At 43.7% G+C, this 15,558-nt stretch overlaps 1 protein-coding gene across 7 annotated transcripts in view; it reads right to left on the bottom strand.

The window, feature by feature from the left end:
* Positions 1–15,558, bottom strand: part of DNAH1 (dynein axonemal heavy chain 1) — a 236,653-nt gene that overhangs the window by 26,743 nt on the left and 194,352 nt on the right. For all 7 annotated transcript variants that reach the window (XR_013229078.1, XM_077325858.1, XM_077325859.1 and 4 more), the window contains 10 exons: positions 14,993–15,160; positions 13,940–14,131; positions 12,675–12,806; positions 10,581–10,706; positions 10,026–10,145; positions 6,401–6,550; positions 5,499–5,659; positions 4,225–4,450; positions 3,496–3,691; positions 2,404–2,555 (listed from right to left, as the gene is read on the bottom strand). Coding sequence is in view for 6 of the 7 variants with exons in the window: in XM_077325858.1 (XP_077181973.1) it covers positions 2,404–2,555; positions 3,496–3,691; positions 4,225–4,450; positions 5,499–5,659; positions 6,401–6,550; positions 10,026–10,145; positions 10,581–10,706; positions 12,675–12,806; positions 13,940–14,131; positions 14,993–15,160 (1,623 nt within the window). In the remaining variant the exon portion in view is untranslated. The remainder of the gene's footprint in view (positions 1–2,403; positions 2,556–3,495; positions 3,692–4,224; positions 4,451–5,498; positions 5,660–6,400; positions 6,551–10,025; positions 10,146–10,580; positions 10,707–12,674; positions 12,807–13,939; positions 14,132–14,992; positions 15,161–15,558) is intronic.

Below are 15,558 nucleotides of genomic sequence, written 5' to 3'. Positions count from 1 at the left end.
CTCTTGCCCCAGGGGGACAGACGAGAACAAGTGGGATGAAATTAATCCAAAAGAAATTCCATCTAAACATCCAGAAGAAGTTCCTGACAGTTAGAGCTGTTTCTCAGTGGAACAGGCTTCCTCAGGAGGTGGTGGGTTCTCCATCTTTGGAAATTTTAAAACAGAGGCTAGATAGCCATCTCACGGAGAGGCTGATTCTGTGAAGGCAAAGGGGTGGCAGGTTACAGTAGATGAGTGATTGGGATGTTAGTGTCCTGCATAGTGCAGGGGGTTGGACTAGATGACCCATGAGGTCCCTTCCAACTCTATTATTCTATGATTCTATTCTAGGCCTTGTGTTCGGTCTGGCAGGGCTCTGTGTGTCTCTCTCTGTCTCTGGCGCCTCTGAGAGGAATGTGGCTAACCTAGCGTCCAGGGAGGGAGGGCAGGAGCTATAGGGGCAGGGCCAATCAGGGTGATTGGCCCTATTCCAAATTGGACAGCCAGACATGTTCCACTCCTGAGGCTGTTTCACAAATATATAGAGGAACCATGGATAAGGATAGGATACACAGACGAGCACTCAGCCAAGGCAACACGTAGTGCAGGAAAATTGACTGCGACACTGCTCTTACATTGGATCCAGGTTTTATAGCCACTTGAGTAGACCCTCTCCCCCCCAACAGGAGAGCCAGACAACCTTTCCCGAGGGGAAGTGTCTGAAACCAGCCGGGTGCGAAATGCTGGAGCCAGCAGGCTGGACCACCTGCTCATGCTTTTAACACTTCAATGTGGAACACCGGATCCCACCACTCAGAGAAAGGAAAGAAAGGGGGGGAAGGAAGGAAGGCAGTGATCAGGGTGACATGTTTTTAACACCTCTAAGCAGAGCCGTCCAGAGAGAGGGAGAAAAGGAAAAGAGTTGGAAGAAGCAGGACGCTCAGAGAGGGGATTTGAAAAGGCACCTGGGTGGAATGGAATGAGCACCTGACAAAGTCTTTCAAAAAAATACATATACATATACATATACATATACATATACATATACATATACATATACATATACATATACATATATAAAATATTTATTAGCTACCTTTTAACCTTCAAGAAAGAGCCTCTTGTGGCGCAGAGTGGTAAGGCAGCCATCTGAAAGCTTTGCCCATAAGGCTGGGAGTTCAATCCCAGCAGCCGGCTCAAGGTTGACTCAGCCTTCCATCCTTCCGAGGTCGGTAAAATGAGTACCCAGCTTGCTGGGGGGTAAACGGTCATGACTGGGGAAGGCACTGGCAAACCACCCCGTATTGAGTCTGCCAAGAAAACGCTAGAGGGCGTCACCCCAAGGGTCAGACATGACTCGGTGCTTGCACAGGGGATACCTTTACCTTTTACTAACCTTCAAGATGGCTTAGAATATAAATGGCAATAAGAAATAATAAAAAAACATACAGCCATCAATTTAAAATCAATAATTTGAAACTGCTGGAAGGCAGAAGAAATACAATGAATGAAATGCCAAACTGAATAAAACTCCTAATGGTGAAGTGTGAGAGAGCCAGGCATGTGACTGCCATTGAAAGGCGCTCTCTTGTGTAATCATCAGATGAGCTTCTGTGGTTGACGGGACTGTCAAGAGGGCTTCTCTTTGTGATCTTAGTACCCAAGCATGGTATGGGAGAAGAAGGACCCTTGGCCATCCTCATCTCAAGCCAAAACTAACATTTTGAATTGGGCTCGGGTAAGGATTGGTTGCCAGTGTAATTGCTGTAATATTGCTCCTGATAGCTGGTCCCAACCAGCAGTCTAGCTATAGCATGCCACACTACTTGATGTCTGAAGAACGTTCAGAAGCTGCAACTAGTGTGGCATGCTATAGCTAGACTGCTGGTTGGGACCAGCTATCAGGAGCAATATTACAGCAATTACACTGGCAACCAATCCTTTCCCACTGCAATAATCCAGTCTAGATGTAACTAAGGCATCATTCTTTACAATGATGAACACCCAATTTCTGCTGTCCTTAGTTCTGCTTCCTAGTGCCCTTCCTTTTCACATCGGCAGTTCATAACTTTCAATACTTGGAGACCTAAAGGTAACATGGATACACCTCACAATGACGGCCTTCTGCATGCCTGGAAGCAAACAGAAAGAGCCACTCCACATATTAAATGTTGCAAGAGACACGGTTACACTGTGCTGATGGAGATACATCTTAGAAGCCTGGTCCAATCAGGTTTCCCTGATGAAGAAGTAGTTGTTATATCTTTTCTAAAGGAAATGACAGCAAAACACTGACAATTTTAATGCGTGGAGTTGCCTTAAAACATCATGTGCTTCTATAGACATTTTTGTAAAGCACAGAGCTGCCTACCCTGAAAAGCAACCTTACTACTGTTTAACATTGTACAGCTACAGTTCACTCACCATGTTGATTTTGCCTTCATTCATCATAATCCGGATCCCAACAAGAAATGCAAACATAAGCTTGTGCTTCTCAAAGAGGCTACGGCATACATTGCTGTAGAGACTGAATGTGAGGTACTTGTTGATATTTGCTATTCGCTTCTTCAGTGTGTCTGAAATTGGAAATTGGATCAGAAATCGGAAAGTGGAGGGTGGAAAAAGAAAAAATTACTCACAACAGTATTACACTTAATTCCTATCTAGTTAATGTTCACTTCTTCTTCCCGCTTCATGTATTCCAGCTCAGCCTGTCCTTATTTACCACTATTAATAATGGCCTTTCCATCTAAACTGGCAAACTACAGGTTATGTTTGCCACAATTTAGAGCTGGTTTGTCATTCTGGCCTGGAGGGTGCGCACAAACCACATTTTGACAGTTTTATGCAATGACCTGTATAGCAAAATTGCTGTTCCTTCAGGATAGTTCAGGCTAAACTAGGGAAAAAAGCTCAGCAAAAACATATAACTGCTTTTAACTTCACTATGCATATCTAATCTAATTCTCCATGAACTATGAAAACTAGATAAGGGTTGAATTTGTGCTGAAGAAGTTTGTGAGGTATCAAGCAATTCTAGCGGCCAGCAGATTCTCACTACACACTCTAAACTAGCGATCCCCAACCTGTGGGCTGCGGACCACATGTGGTCCTTCAACTAATTGGAGGTGGGCCCCGAAGGACGCCTTCCCCCCCCCGGCCCTTTACTTCATCCCCCCCGGCCACACTTCGGGTGTCATTGTCTCCCATCACTCCCAGATGGGACTATCTCGTTGCAGAGAAACAAGCTCAGGGTTCCCATTGATTTGTCATTGTCATGAGTTAAAATTTCCATGAAAATAAAATGTTCCTTATGGTCATTGTTGTGGCGTGTCTGTATCTTATTTTGAAGGGATGTTTAAACATTACCATAGTGATCAGAGAGCGTTAGGGCAGTGGTTGAGAGTAGAGGAGTAAACTACCCCCCCCCACCGGGCCTCAGTAAAATTGTCAAGCGTTGAGTGGTCCCCGGTGATAAAAAGGTTGGGGACCACTGCTCTAAACTATTAGAGATACCTGCTCTCTCAGAGTTTGAAATTCCTGTCAGAAATATATTGAGGAACCACTCTAATGAATACTGGTACATGGGGTCAACATTGGCCAGGTCGGAGACACAGAAGAAAAGAATCTGCGTGCGGACAGCCACGGGAACATACTCCAGCCGGGTAATATCAATATCTTTTTCTGTCTGCTCAGCTACCTTCACTTTGGCCTAGAGTAGAAAGATCACAGCAAAAAGACAATTTTCATATTAAGTTAAAAGGAATAATTAACTGAAGCTTAAACCATAATCATGCTAGCAGATCCATTAATGACCCACTAGCATATGTTTTATTGTTTAATAGCAGCAATCCTCCCCTGCCCCAGACCCTGAATATGACTACAGTATGGGAGGAGGGAGGTATTAATACCCCATGCCATTTCCCTCATTTTTCTAGTCCTTAATTGGGGAAAAACATGCAGACAACCTGTAGGTTTCAAGTAAGAATAAGAGTGGGTGTCACACCAATGCAATTAAAGCAAAAAATGAAAAAAAAATGATGGTGCTGTGGGAATTTTGTTTTAATATATTTCACCCAAGGATCCACATGTCTTTCATACACTGCTTCACTAGGGGATTTGCAAATCTGCTCCAAATCAATGACTCCCACAGCTGCTACTTTATATGTACATGCTAGACACCCACTCATGGATGTTCCAACCTCTTGTCTGATCTTCAACTGGGTGAACAGAGCATTTACCAACCTGAATTTCTCCAGCTTTTAATTTAGATGCCTCCAATACTTTTATGAGCTCTAAATCATCAACAGGATTCCCCTCAGAGGAACTTAGACGGTATAGGATCTGATCCTCTATCTCTTTCAGCTCCTGCCGCATTTTGGCATTACTGACAATCAGCTGGTTCTTCGCCTCTTCTAAGTCAGGGCGCTCTTCCGCCACCACTTGGCCCAGTAACTGGTCCTCCAAGCCACTATTTTTAAAAAATCCAAAAAATACTTGAAATCCCACATATTATAGCTCCAGGTTTTTCCCATTTGCAGACTGCAACTTCACTCAAAGTCAGAGCCCACCCTAAATGCAACCACAGTGCCAACTTAGAATGACAGAGAGTGGATGACATAAGAGAAAAGGAGAAGAATAAGAAAGGTGAATGCTATGCTGGGGATTATCAGGAAGGGGACTGAAAACAAATCAGCAAGTATCATTATGGCCCTGTATAAATCTATACAGTGCAGACTCATTACAAAACTGTACTGTGCACAGTTCTCCGTATCTCAAAAAAAAAAAGGGTAAAGGGAAACTAATTAAAGGAATGGAACATTTTCCCTATGAAGAAAAGTTAAATAGATCAGGGCTTTTTAGCTTGGAAAAATTACAACTGAGGGGTGACATGACAGAGGTTAACAAAATTATGCATGGGACAGAGAAGGCAGAGAAAGAAGTACTCTTCTTACAAGAACTTGAAGGCACTCAATGAAATTAATGAGCAGTAGGCTTAGAATGGATAAAAGGAAGTCTTCACCCAAAGAATAATACATGAAATCCAGTGCTTCAGGAAGGCTGTGAGCATAGACAGCTTCAAGAGGACACTGAATAAATAAATGGAACAGAGGTCCATCAGTGGCTATTAGCCACTAGGTATAGATGGAACATTACATACGGGGTAGGTATATTCTGTATTCTTAGTGCCTGGGAGACAACAGTGGGAGGGCTTCTGGAGTTCTGGCCCTGCTGGTGGACTTCCTGATGGCACCTGGATTTCGGCCACTGTGTGACTCAGAGTGTTGGGCTGAATGAGTCACTGGCCTGATCCAACATGACTTATGTTCTTAATCTCCTTTAAAACTTTCAGATGGCATGAGATCACTAACTGGCAAAGGCAGATAATCAACAATAAAGAACAAAATTAGTTATTGGTCAATGTTTCTGAATTAATATTTTTATTATTTAGGACAATTTCATAAGGACAATGTATGCAAAAGGGAAGCAGTAAAAGATATAAAAAGTTGACTGGTTACCTGGGGGATAGGGTGAAGTTGATTAGTGTTAGCTTGGTGGATAACTCTGGTGTGTAGTGGGGATTGGGTAGATTGGTGGTGATGTACATCTTGAAGTCTTCATGATATGGAATCATTGTGTCTCCCAGTTTCAGTACTGTGTTGCCTTGTTGTTTGTAAGTCTTTATAGCAAGAAAACAAGCAAATAAAAAACTTTTAAAGTTCTTTGTAACAATACATGAGAAAAAAATCTATATTAGATATGTGTAGGCCATGATTTTTGAAGCTAACTCTGCCCAATAAATTATTTTATTATTTTAAGGCAATTTATTAACCTGGGATCACTCAAGTAGGAAACCAAGTGGGGAACATAATAGTATCATTAAAATAAACAAATACAATGGTAAACAAAAAATAAAAATGCATATATCCACATCACAGGCAGGTTCTGGTCCAGTGGGCTGGTTCATTCAGTGGCCATGAGATATAAGACAAAGTTCTTCCCCTCTGGCTCATGCCAAAAGGCTTGAGTATCTGGCCGTTCCAGGATTTATACCATGTGTGTCTGCCACCTCAAGCATCTACTTCATTCATCCTGTGCTGGTTTCCTAGCAACATGAAAGTAGCAAATCTGGTGAGCCATTTTGAATGGGGTTCATGGGTGATCAAGATAAGAAGCGAGTAGTTCTATGGTCAAATTTCTACAAAACCTCTAGTCTTTCTGGCTAAGTCCACCCTAACTGGATTACTTGACTTGTATGCCTCAGCATCACTCTTGACTCCAAGTCCCACCTGAGAAAATGTATAGTTCCACCCTAAATTCAACATTAACAGAGCCCCTTTAATTCCAGTGCTTGTTAAAAACATCACATACATGCTCATGCACACACATACACACACACACTACACACAAAAGAATGCACCTGTTTCAACAAGACTGGCTCAAGTGCTGGATCTAGTTCTTCCCCTACATTCTCCAGGAGAAAGGGTTTTCCAAAGCGAATAGCATTCTCCAAGCTGCGCAGAAAATCCCGATCACTGAGCTTGGATGTATCTAGTCCACCATCTTTCTCCTGAAAAACAACAGGACTCAGGTGACAACAGGGCCCCCAACTTTGAGTGAATGTGGAATGGAAGAAGAGACAGAAAGTAGATTTACATGTACGTGGAAATAATTTTTTTTTGCATGCATTGTTAGTAAACTGAACATAGCACACAGCATATGGTGAAGTTTACCCAGAAGAGACAAAGCATGAATTTTGAGAAGCCAATTCAGTAAAGCAACAAAGACAACTATGGGACTCTTTCAAAGTGAGCAAAGTGGTTGCTGATCTCTAGAGTGTTTAGTAACATTCAGTTATGCTCCTTCTCCCATATATTACTGCTTTCCACATCACAAAATCAATACTTTTGAGAGTAAGAATATATGGACATATCTCTCAGCGGAGGAATGTGAGCAGCAGGGTACCCAAAGGACCAGTACTAGGACCAGTGTTACACAATTTGTTCATAAATTATGTGGAATTGGGGGTGAACAGTGCAGTGATAAAGTTTGCAAAATATAGAAGAGTTGGTTTTTATATCCCACTTTTCACTGCCCAAAGGAGTCTCAAAGTGGCTTATAATCACCTTCCTTTCTCTCTCCCCACAACAGACACCCTGTGAAGTAGGTGAGGCTGAGGGAGCTCTGACAAGACTGCTCAGTCAGAACAGCTCTATCAGGCTGTGATGAGCCCATGTGGGCATGGCTGCATGTGGAGGAGCAGGGAATCAAACCTGGCTCGCCAGACTAGAAACTGCTGCTCTTAACTACTACACCATGCTAAATTATTAAGGACTAAGGGGCAAAGCCCGTTGTCTCCAAGAATACAACGGGCGCCAGAGCTTGGCAGTGGGAAGAGGAAGGGGAGGAGTTGTCCAGTCTGTAAGGGCATGGGGTTGTCATGTGTGTTGTGTGGGAGGTTGTGGTGGCATGGTGGCAAATGAGGCCATGGGTGTGGAGATATGGGTGTCAAGAACCTGTGGTGTGGAATGTTCGTTGATTGTGGGAGAGGACTGACCTTTGGGAATTGTGGCATAGTGGTTACAGATGAGCTTTCCAGAGCCATGTCCACAGATATGTGAAGGGAAAATCAGACTGGAGACTCTTCTTAGGGGAAGATTACATGGCAACCAATTCCCCCCAGTTCTGCATCATTTCCCTTCTTGTGTGAATTAGGCCACATTCACCGAAATGCCCCTCTGCCCTAATACACATGGGGTAGTCACAGTACACAGGTGTCCACCCTGTTCCTTCTGTCTCCCATATTTTCACTGTTGGTAAAATGTTATGTGCCCACATGCTTCTTTCATGGTTGCTCCTTAGAAGAACGGATTTTTGTACCCTATTGCTTACTACCCAAAGAAGTCTCAAAGCGGTTTACAAACACCTTTTCCATTTGTCTCTCCACAATAGTCAACCTGTGAGGTATGTAGGGTTGTGAGAGAACTGGGAATGGGCCGCAGTGACCCAGCAGGCCTCAGGTGTCTCAAAGCATTTTCCAATCGTCTTCCCCTTCTCTCCCCATAGCAGACTCCCCATGAGGGAGGTGGGGTAGCGAGCCTCACAGGGAAGCTGGCAACCCTAAGAGGAAGACTGTCTGTGCACAGCAGTCTTGACCTTAGTAAGGTTTTTAATACTGTTTTTGTATTTGCCAGGCCAAGGTTATTTGCCAATTACTATTTCAGTTACTATGTGTCTCCAGACATTTACTTGTTCTCTATTTAGTTTCAGGCTGTAAATATTTATTTAGATCTTCCTGCACTTTCCAGACTCACAGGACTGATGCCTGTCTGTGCCCCAGAATACAAACAGTTGCTGATAAGGGCTGGCCATAACCCATAGACCAGGAGGGACACTCCTGCACCACTCCCTACCAACTGCAGGCAAAAATGGCTCATTTGAAGGCTGGACTCTGAGGCATTGTACGATTTTGAAGTCCCACCTCCAAACCTCCAGGAATATTTCCAACCCAGGGGTAGCCAATTTACAGGTGTGGCCTGGAGAGCTCCTGGAATTACAGCTCACCTGCAGAGTATAAAGATCATCTCCCCAGGCAGAAAGGGCTACTTTGGACAGGGTTGTGGTAGAGAAGAAACATTTAAGGCGTCCCACACAGGTTGTTGTTGAATTGAAAGACTTGAGGCCTACTGCACAGGGTTGCTGTACAGATGAAACAGGAGCCAAAAAAACAGTTTCATCTGCAGAATAGCGCTGTGCAGTGGCCTCAAATCTGCAGAGAGTTGCAAAGAAGAAAGACACACGGCTTGGCTGTGTCTAACCCCCGGCCAGAGCAGTATTTTAAGTGAGAAGGGCTTTTCTGTGGCCTCCCTGTCAGGCAACTGTTTGGCAGAAGGGGAAATCCCCCCCCCTCAAAAGGAAGGCCCTCAGGCTCCCCTGCGTTGCTCTTGGAAACGCCTCCTTCCCTCAGTCAGGGCCTGTCAGAGGCTGCTTTGCAGCAGGCCTGAAGGGGGGGAGGGGGCGCACTCTGCAGCCTCCTGCCAGCTCTGTCAGGGTTCTGAGGCAATTTGCAGTTGGACATGACAGTTAGGACAGCCTTGGGGCAAAAAGGGCTGGCACAGCCTCTGTTCTCATCCCCCTTGGCAGCCCTGCTGACCTCCTCTCCCTTTGGTGGTCAGGAGCAGACTGGCAGCCATACTTGGCTGGGTGAATGGAATTTTGGTCTGTCCTGGTGAGGGGCCAATAGGAAGGCACTTTTTGCGCCTCCCCATTGGCTGCTTGGCCCTGGATGGACACTCGGAGGGCCCAATCAGGAGCCGCTTTGCGGCTCCTAATTGGGCCCTCTGAGTTTTTATCCTGGACAGGGCCCGCCCTAACTCCTCCCCAGGTGGCCTTACTCTTTTATTTAATAGGACCCTGTCCTATTTAAAGATGATGAAAATCAAAGTGGATTGTAAAGATCTACAAGAGTATCTCTCTAAATTGAGTGTATGGCAACAATGTGAAAAATGAAGCTCAGTGTTAGTTGTGAAAGGTGGTATGCTGTGGAATAAAAAATCCTGACCATAAATATATGCTAATCTTGAACTGGTTGAGACCACCTGAACTACATTTGGGGCTACAGCTTGATGAGAATGTGAAGTCAGTGGACAGCAGGAGTAAAAAAGGAAATGGCAATGGTCCTCCTGCATTTGAAATATCAAATACTCTGTTAGTCATATTTTAAAAATATATTGCAGAGTTGGAAAAAGAACAGAATGGACATCAAAGATGATTAAAAGGATAAAACACTGAGGAAAGGCTGAAGAGACCTCCCAGTTTGGGGAAAAGACAGCTAAGGGGGGACATGATAGGTTTTTTTTTTTTAATTATGCATGTGATAGAGAACGTGGATTCAGGAGCACTCAGATCCAGATGTTCAACAGATCCACAACAGACAATTTCAGGTAAGAGATGTATCCATGTAGGAACTTTCATATTACAGAAAGAAACATTCAGTAGATACTGGTGAATTTCATTAATCGTCTGTCAAAAGTAGAAATCCTTACTAAATTTTTTATCCACTTGTTGGCTTGTCCCTGGGGGTCTATGAACAATGTCCAGCGCTGAGAGAACTGTGTTATCATTCCATTCTCTACAGACAAGGTATCATTGGGTAGACCAGCAATCTGCAGAATGGAAAAAATGTTTAACAATAAACCCAATCTTAAAGTGAACCAATATACCCATACTCTATCAAGAAAAACAAATTTCTGTGCCCTGTATACATTATTAAATTTAAGAAAATATGAATCTCTTTTCTTATTTTGAATAATTTATACTGCTCCAGATAGAAATGATGAGGACAAGTAGCTATGCATGGTGTTAATTTTTTTTAAAGAAGATATGATTTTTTCCAACAAAAATTTACTTTGACTATTTCCACTGAAACAAAATTGGGGAATTACTGAAGTTTCATAAGAGCTACTGGACACCTCCCCCCTCCACGTGAGAAACACTGGGGGTTCGTGTATTCTTTTTTAGAACTACAGTTTTTCAGAATATATAGAACCAATTTAAAATCACTCTCTATACCCTGTTCACACCCCCTCCCCTCCCCATACCTGCCACGATCGGATTTTTACTGGATCTCCAAGTGTGGCTATTAGGTTTGGCTCCTTGGTGTGTGGAACATGATGTGACTTTAACTCATTTATCCATTCCTCACAAAGTGATATGCGGTATTGACCCTATCAAGGAAAACCATGCATCATCAATAATGTATTCTCAAAGTTTTAGTTCAATCAAACCCTCATTACTTTATCAGGACTTCATGCTGAGGGAAAACGTTGAGACCCCCTGTACTTAGCTGTTCCAAACAATACAGGGATGAGTTATGTAACAACACTGGCTCAATTCAAACTTCATATGGTTTTGAGATGGATTGAATGTTTCCTCCTCACCTTTCCTTTCCAATGTGTTCTACAACTATTGTTTGCCATTACAACCAAATCAGAATGAACTATGATGCTATTCTGGAATTCCATATGAACCATAATTTGAAACCATGAACTGAAGTGGATTTGCCGTCCACAGTTTTATACAAACCATGAAAAGCACTTATCAAATTTAGCTCCAGTTGAATATAACAGAAAGCCCCCGTGGTGGGGTGGGATCCATATGCAAAAGTGGAGTGAGCACACAAATTTGTGGCTGTTATCTATAAAGGGATTTTTCTCCATTCAATTAAGAACACTTTGATAAATAAGTACACTGTGGCTGAAATCCTAAATACACTTACTAGGTGGTTAGACCCACTGAATTCAAGGGGACTTTTGAGTACATCTGCTTAGAATTGCAGTGTTCTAGGGCCAATTCTTTCTTTATTCAGTACAAACCTTCCTCAGTTCAAAAAAGCTCAGGGTAAACATCCACCACCTAAAAACTAATTTGCTGTAAAAAATTCTTACAAAACATACTATTCTAAAAGGAGCAATGTTATCCTAAGTAGCGTCTTTATTTGTGCCTTTAGAAAATGAAAGAGAGAACTCCTAGACCATCAAGTGATTACCAGTGGCATTTCTCTGTAGTTCCAATTCATTCTTACAACAGGCTCTCTCAGAGTCACACTGTACCATTGCGCCCCAGGCAAGGAATCTGGGGGTGACCATCGATACCTCCCTGACTATGGAGGCTCAGGTCAAGAGAGTAGCGGGTCAGGCGTTTTTCTATCTTCGCCAGGCCTGACTACTAGCGCCCTACCTGTCCCCTGACCACTTGGCTACAGTGATCCATGCGACAGTCACCTTCAGAATAGATTTCTGTAACTCGCTCTACGCCGGCCTACCCTTGTCTCTGATCCGGAAACTCCAGCTAGTGCAAAACGCAGCTGCTCGGGTCCTCACTGTTACACCTTGGAGGGCCCATATCCAGCCTGTGCTGAGGCAGCTGCATTGGTTGCCAATTGCTGCCCGGATCAAGTTCAAGGTTCTGGTTTTAAGGCTATATGCGGGTTGGGACCCGCCTACCGCCCTATATCCCCCGCATGGCTTTACGCTCAGCGGGGGAGAATCTCCTGATCGTTCCTGGCCCTACAGAAGCGTGCCTGGCCTCGACCAGGGCCAGGGCCTTTTCGGTCCTGGCCCCTACCTGGTGGAATGAGCTCCCGGGTGAGCTGCGCGCCCTGCAGGATTTACCAGCTTTCCGCAGGGCCTACAAGACGGAGCTCTTCCACCAGGTTTTTGGTTGAGGCCGGGGTCAGTGAATGAATGCCAGCATTCCCCCCAGCCCTCGGACCTAGTAAGTTAGATCTCCTCCCCACCCTCCCTGCCGCTCTGATAGCAGGGGATAGGAATAATGAGAGCTTCCGCCATGTTGTGATTGTTTTTAAAGTCTTTTAATGGGTATTTTAATTGGGATAGGATTATTGTGACCCGCCACGAGCCTACGGGGAGTGGCGGGAAATAAATCTAAATCTAAATAATAATAATAATAATAATAATAATAATAATAATAATAATAATAATAATAATAATAATAATAATAATAATAATAATAATAATAATAATAATAATGTTATATAAAAGATCCATAATTGAATGAAGGAAGTATTTGATTCAATTATGTCTCCCCTCCCAAGACTGACAAAGTGATTCTGGAAAAGTCTTAAATCAAGAGAAAACTTCAGATATTGCAAGAAAATAATTCCTTTTGCTCACTGTGAAAGGTCCCAGGTATGCTATAAAGCCAGCTGAAACGAGAACATCTCCTGAAATGTTGTTGATCATATAATCCAGATTCTGGACTGTTTCCTGCCAGCGCACCCTTTCGTCAGCCAGGCCATTAATCAGCTGGAGAAAAGACACACATAAATTGCCATTTAGTTTCTTCCTTCGGCAGCCCCACTCCTATCCATGAAACATCCGCACAAAATGTCACAGAACGACAGTGACAGGAACCTCAGTCCTGAAAACAATAACTGAGAGACAGAAAGTACAGCAGCAGGTCCCCTTTCCAACTGAGTTTAACATCACAACCCTGCTCTAAGTTAGGACAAGGCAAGTACTTGCTGAATGTTCAGCATTTTCCCCAGACAGGGTTGTCACCTCCAGTTTGCATGTATTCTTTTTATAGCTTTTGCATGGTGGAGTGACCACCTTGGTCTTCCTCTGTAAACTGCTTTTCTATAAGCTTTAGTTTTACTTTCCCTACAGAAATCTAACTTCTATCCTGCTCTTTGTACAGAATAATATATTATATGGCACCTGTTTGCTCTAAGGAGAAGTCTTAGCAACCCTCCATAACCTTTGTACAGCGTAAGATATAGCACGTGTATGAGAAAATGAGACAAAATGACATAACGCCAGATCTTACTCCAGGTCATTGAACCCACCTGATTTTAATGTGAAAATCACACCTACTTTTAATCACTGTCCTCCAAGGATATTATAATTTATATGAAATTTTACCTGAGCCACAGTGATTAGAAGATCTTTATCTGTGTCTGTACCAGACTGGACAAAAGAAAGATGACCTAATTTGAGGTGTGACATTTCAACTGTATGAAACTTTGTGTCAAATGAAGTTCGGGGCACTGAATATGGGACAGAGCCTGGTGTGCCTTAGCAATTGGCTTGCATTGGCTGCAGTCATTAAAATGAAATTTTATGAAATAATTTTGTGGATGAATTGGATTCCTGCCCCTGCAAGGGGTGAATGAACAGATCCGTATGGCTGGGGAGATCATGCACATACCACAGAGCATGCAGCCATAGCTTTTCCTATATAGCCAACTCCTATCTCCTATGGTAAATGGATGCTATTTTGCCTGACAACACGTACAAGGAGATGGTGAGTAAAGGGACTGTAGAAGGAGAAGGGCAGGATAAGCCATAATTATCATGAATTGAAAAGCCAAGATACCTGTTTTTGCAAGGCCCAGACATGCCTATGGGAATGGAAGTAACTTGGCTCTCTCCCTTACCTTGTCAGCCCGGCCTAATCTCTGCTCACACTGTTCACACTTCATCTCTAGCTCTTCCTTTGTGGCTAAGGTGCCTTTGTATTTGGCCTGCAGGTGGGCAATGCCCTCTTCCACTTCTCTTAAGCGTTCCTTGGCCTCATCCAGGACCCTCTGTGTAGCCTGCAGGTCTTCTTCTGCCTCCCGAAGGGCTTGCTAGGAAAAAAGAAACATTTGTGGTGCATGATTCTAAGGAGACAGTTTTCAATTACTGATCCTTCCTTCCTTCCTTCCTTCCTTCCTTCCTTCCTTCCTTCCTTCCTTCCTTCCTTCCTTCCTTCCTTCCTTCCTTCCTTCCTTCCTTCTTTCCTTCCTTCCTTCCTTCCTTCCTTCCTTCCTTCCTTCCTTCCTTCCTTCCTTCCTTCCTTCCTTCCTTCCTTCCTTCCTTCCTTCCTTCCTTCCTTCCTTCCATTTATTAGCCACCACTCCCAACACAGCTGGCTCATGGCAGTTAACATCCATTTAAAACCCCACATAAAACAATAGCCAGCCCAATTTTAAAAACTCCCAGATGGTGGGAAAACAGAATACTCCTTCATTTGCACCCCTTGGCCCCCATGCACAACCGTTGGCCCTCCAGGCAGTGGCTTCTGAGAGTATCCAGGCCAACAGCTTTTCCATAGGCCATGTGGGGAGGGAGCAGATCTTCCTGACCTGCCTGGCAGAAGAGCTCTGTTTTACGGGCCCTGCAGAATGTTGACAATTCCATCAGGGCCCTTAGTTCTTCTGGGAGCTCATTCCACCAGGTTGGGGCTCCTGGAAGAGCTAAGAGAAGGTCCTGGCCCTGGTTGAGGCCAGGCATGCCTCCTGTGGGTCAGAGACAAACAGTACATTCCTACACGCAGAGCAAAGGCCCTGCAGGGGGCATAAGGAGACAAGCAGTCCCTCAGATAAATGGAACCCAATCGGTGAAAGGCCTTAACGGTAAGAACCAAAACCACGGGAGATCTCTACAGAGTTGAGAGGAAGCCCTGAATACACTGAATAACTTTTGAAATGCTCAGCTGCAGTTCTTACTCGCTTTGGCTCCACAGCTTTGGCAACAAAGTGGTACTTATGCATGGCTCGAACCCACTGGCAAATAGAGGTGCAGGCTTTGGACACTTTGGCTATGGCTGCTGGCAGAAATTCTTCACTGTCGATATAAGGCTGGATTGATTTGATTACTGTATCTGCAATGTTATCCTGAAAAGAATAAAAGACAATGAATTGCTGTGAACCTGAATGGCTGAAAGTTCAGGGGGTTCAGCCCTGAGGTAGCAATGCCCCATAGCCAAAAGTATGCCGTAGGTGGACCACTTCAATTCAAACACTGTTAATTCCTTGCAGATGACGGCTTTGTGGCCACAAAGCAATAAAAGCTTGATAAGAAAGGTGAAGCAGACTGAATTGCTTGTGATTTTCCTTATTGTCTGTCAGATGATAGGTAGGTAGGTAGGTAGGTAGGTAGGTAGGTAGGTAGATGATAGATAGATAGATAGATAGATAGATAGCAAATCATCACCTATTTCTATACACTATTCAGACAAGAACCATGAGCTGGATTGGTCAAGTTGTCTAGTCAATATCAAGGGAAATAAGAA

The sequence above is a fragment of the Paroedura picta genome, chromosome 3, assembly GCF_049243985.1.
Source record: "Paroedura picta isolate Pp20150507F chromosome 3, Ppicta_v3.0, whole genome shotgun sequence".
In the NCBI taxonomy this organism is placed as follows: domain Eukaryota; kingdom Metazoa; phylum Chordata; class Lepidosauria; order Squamata; family Gekkonidae; genus Paroedura; species Paroedura picta.
This window is presented reverse-complemented; position numbering and strand designations above follow the sequence as displayed.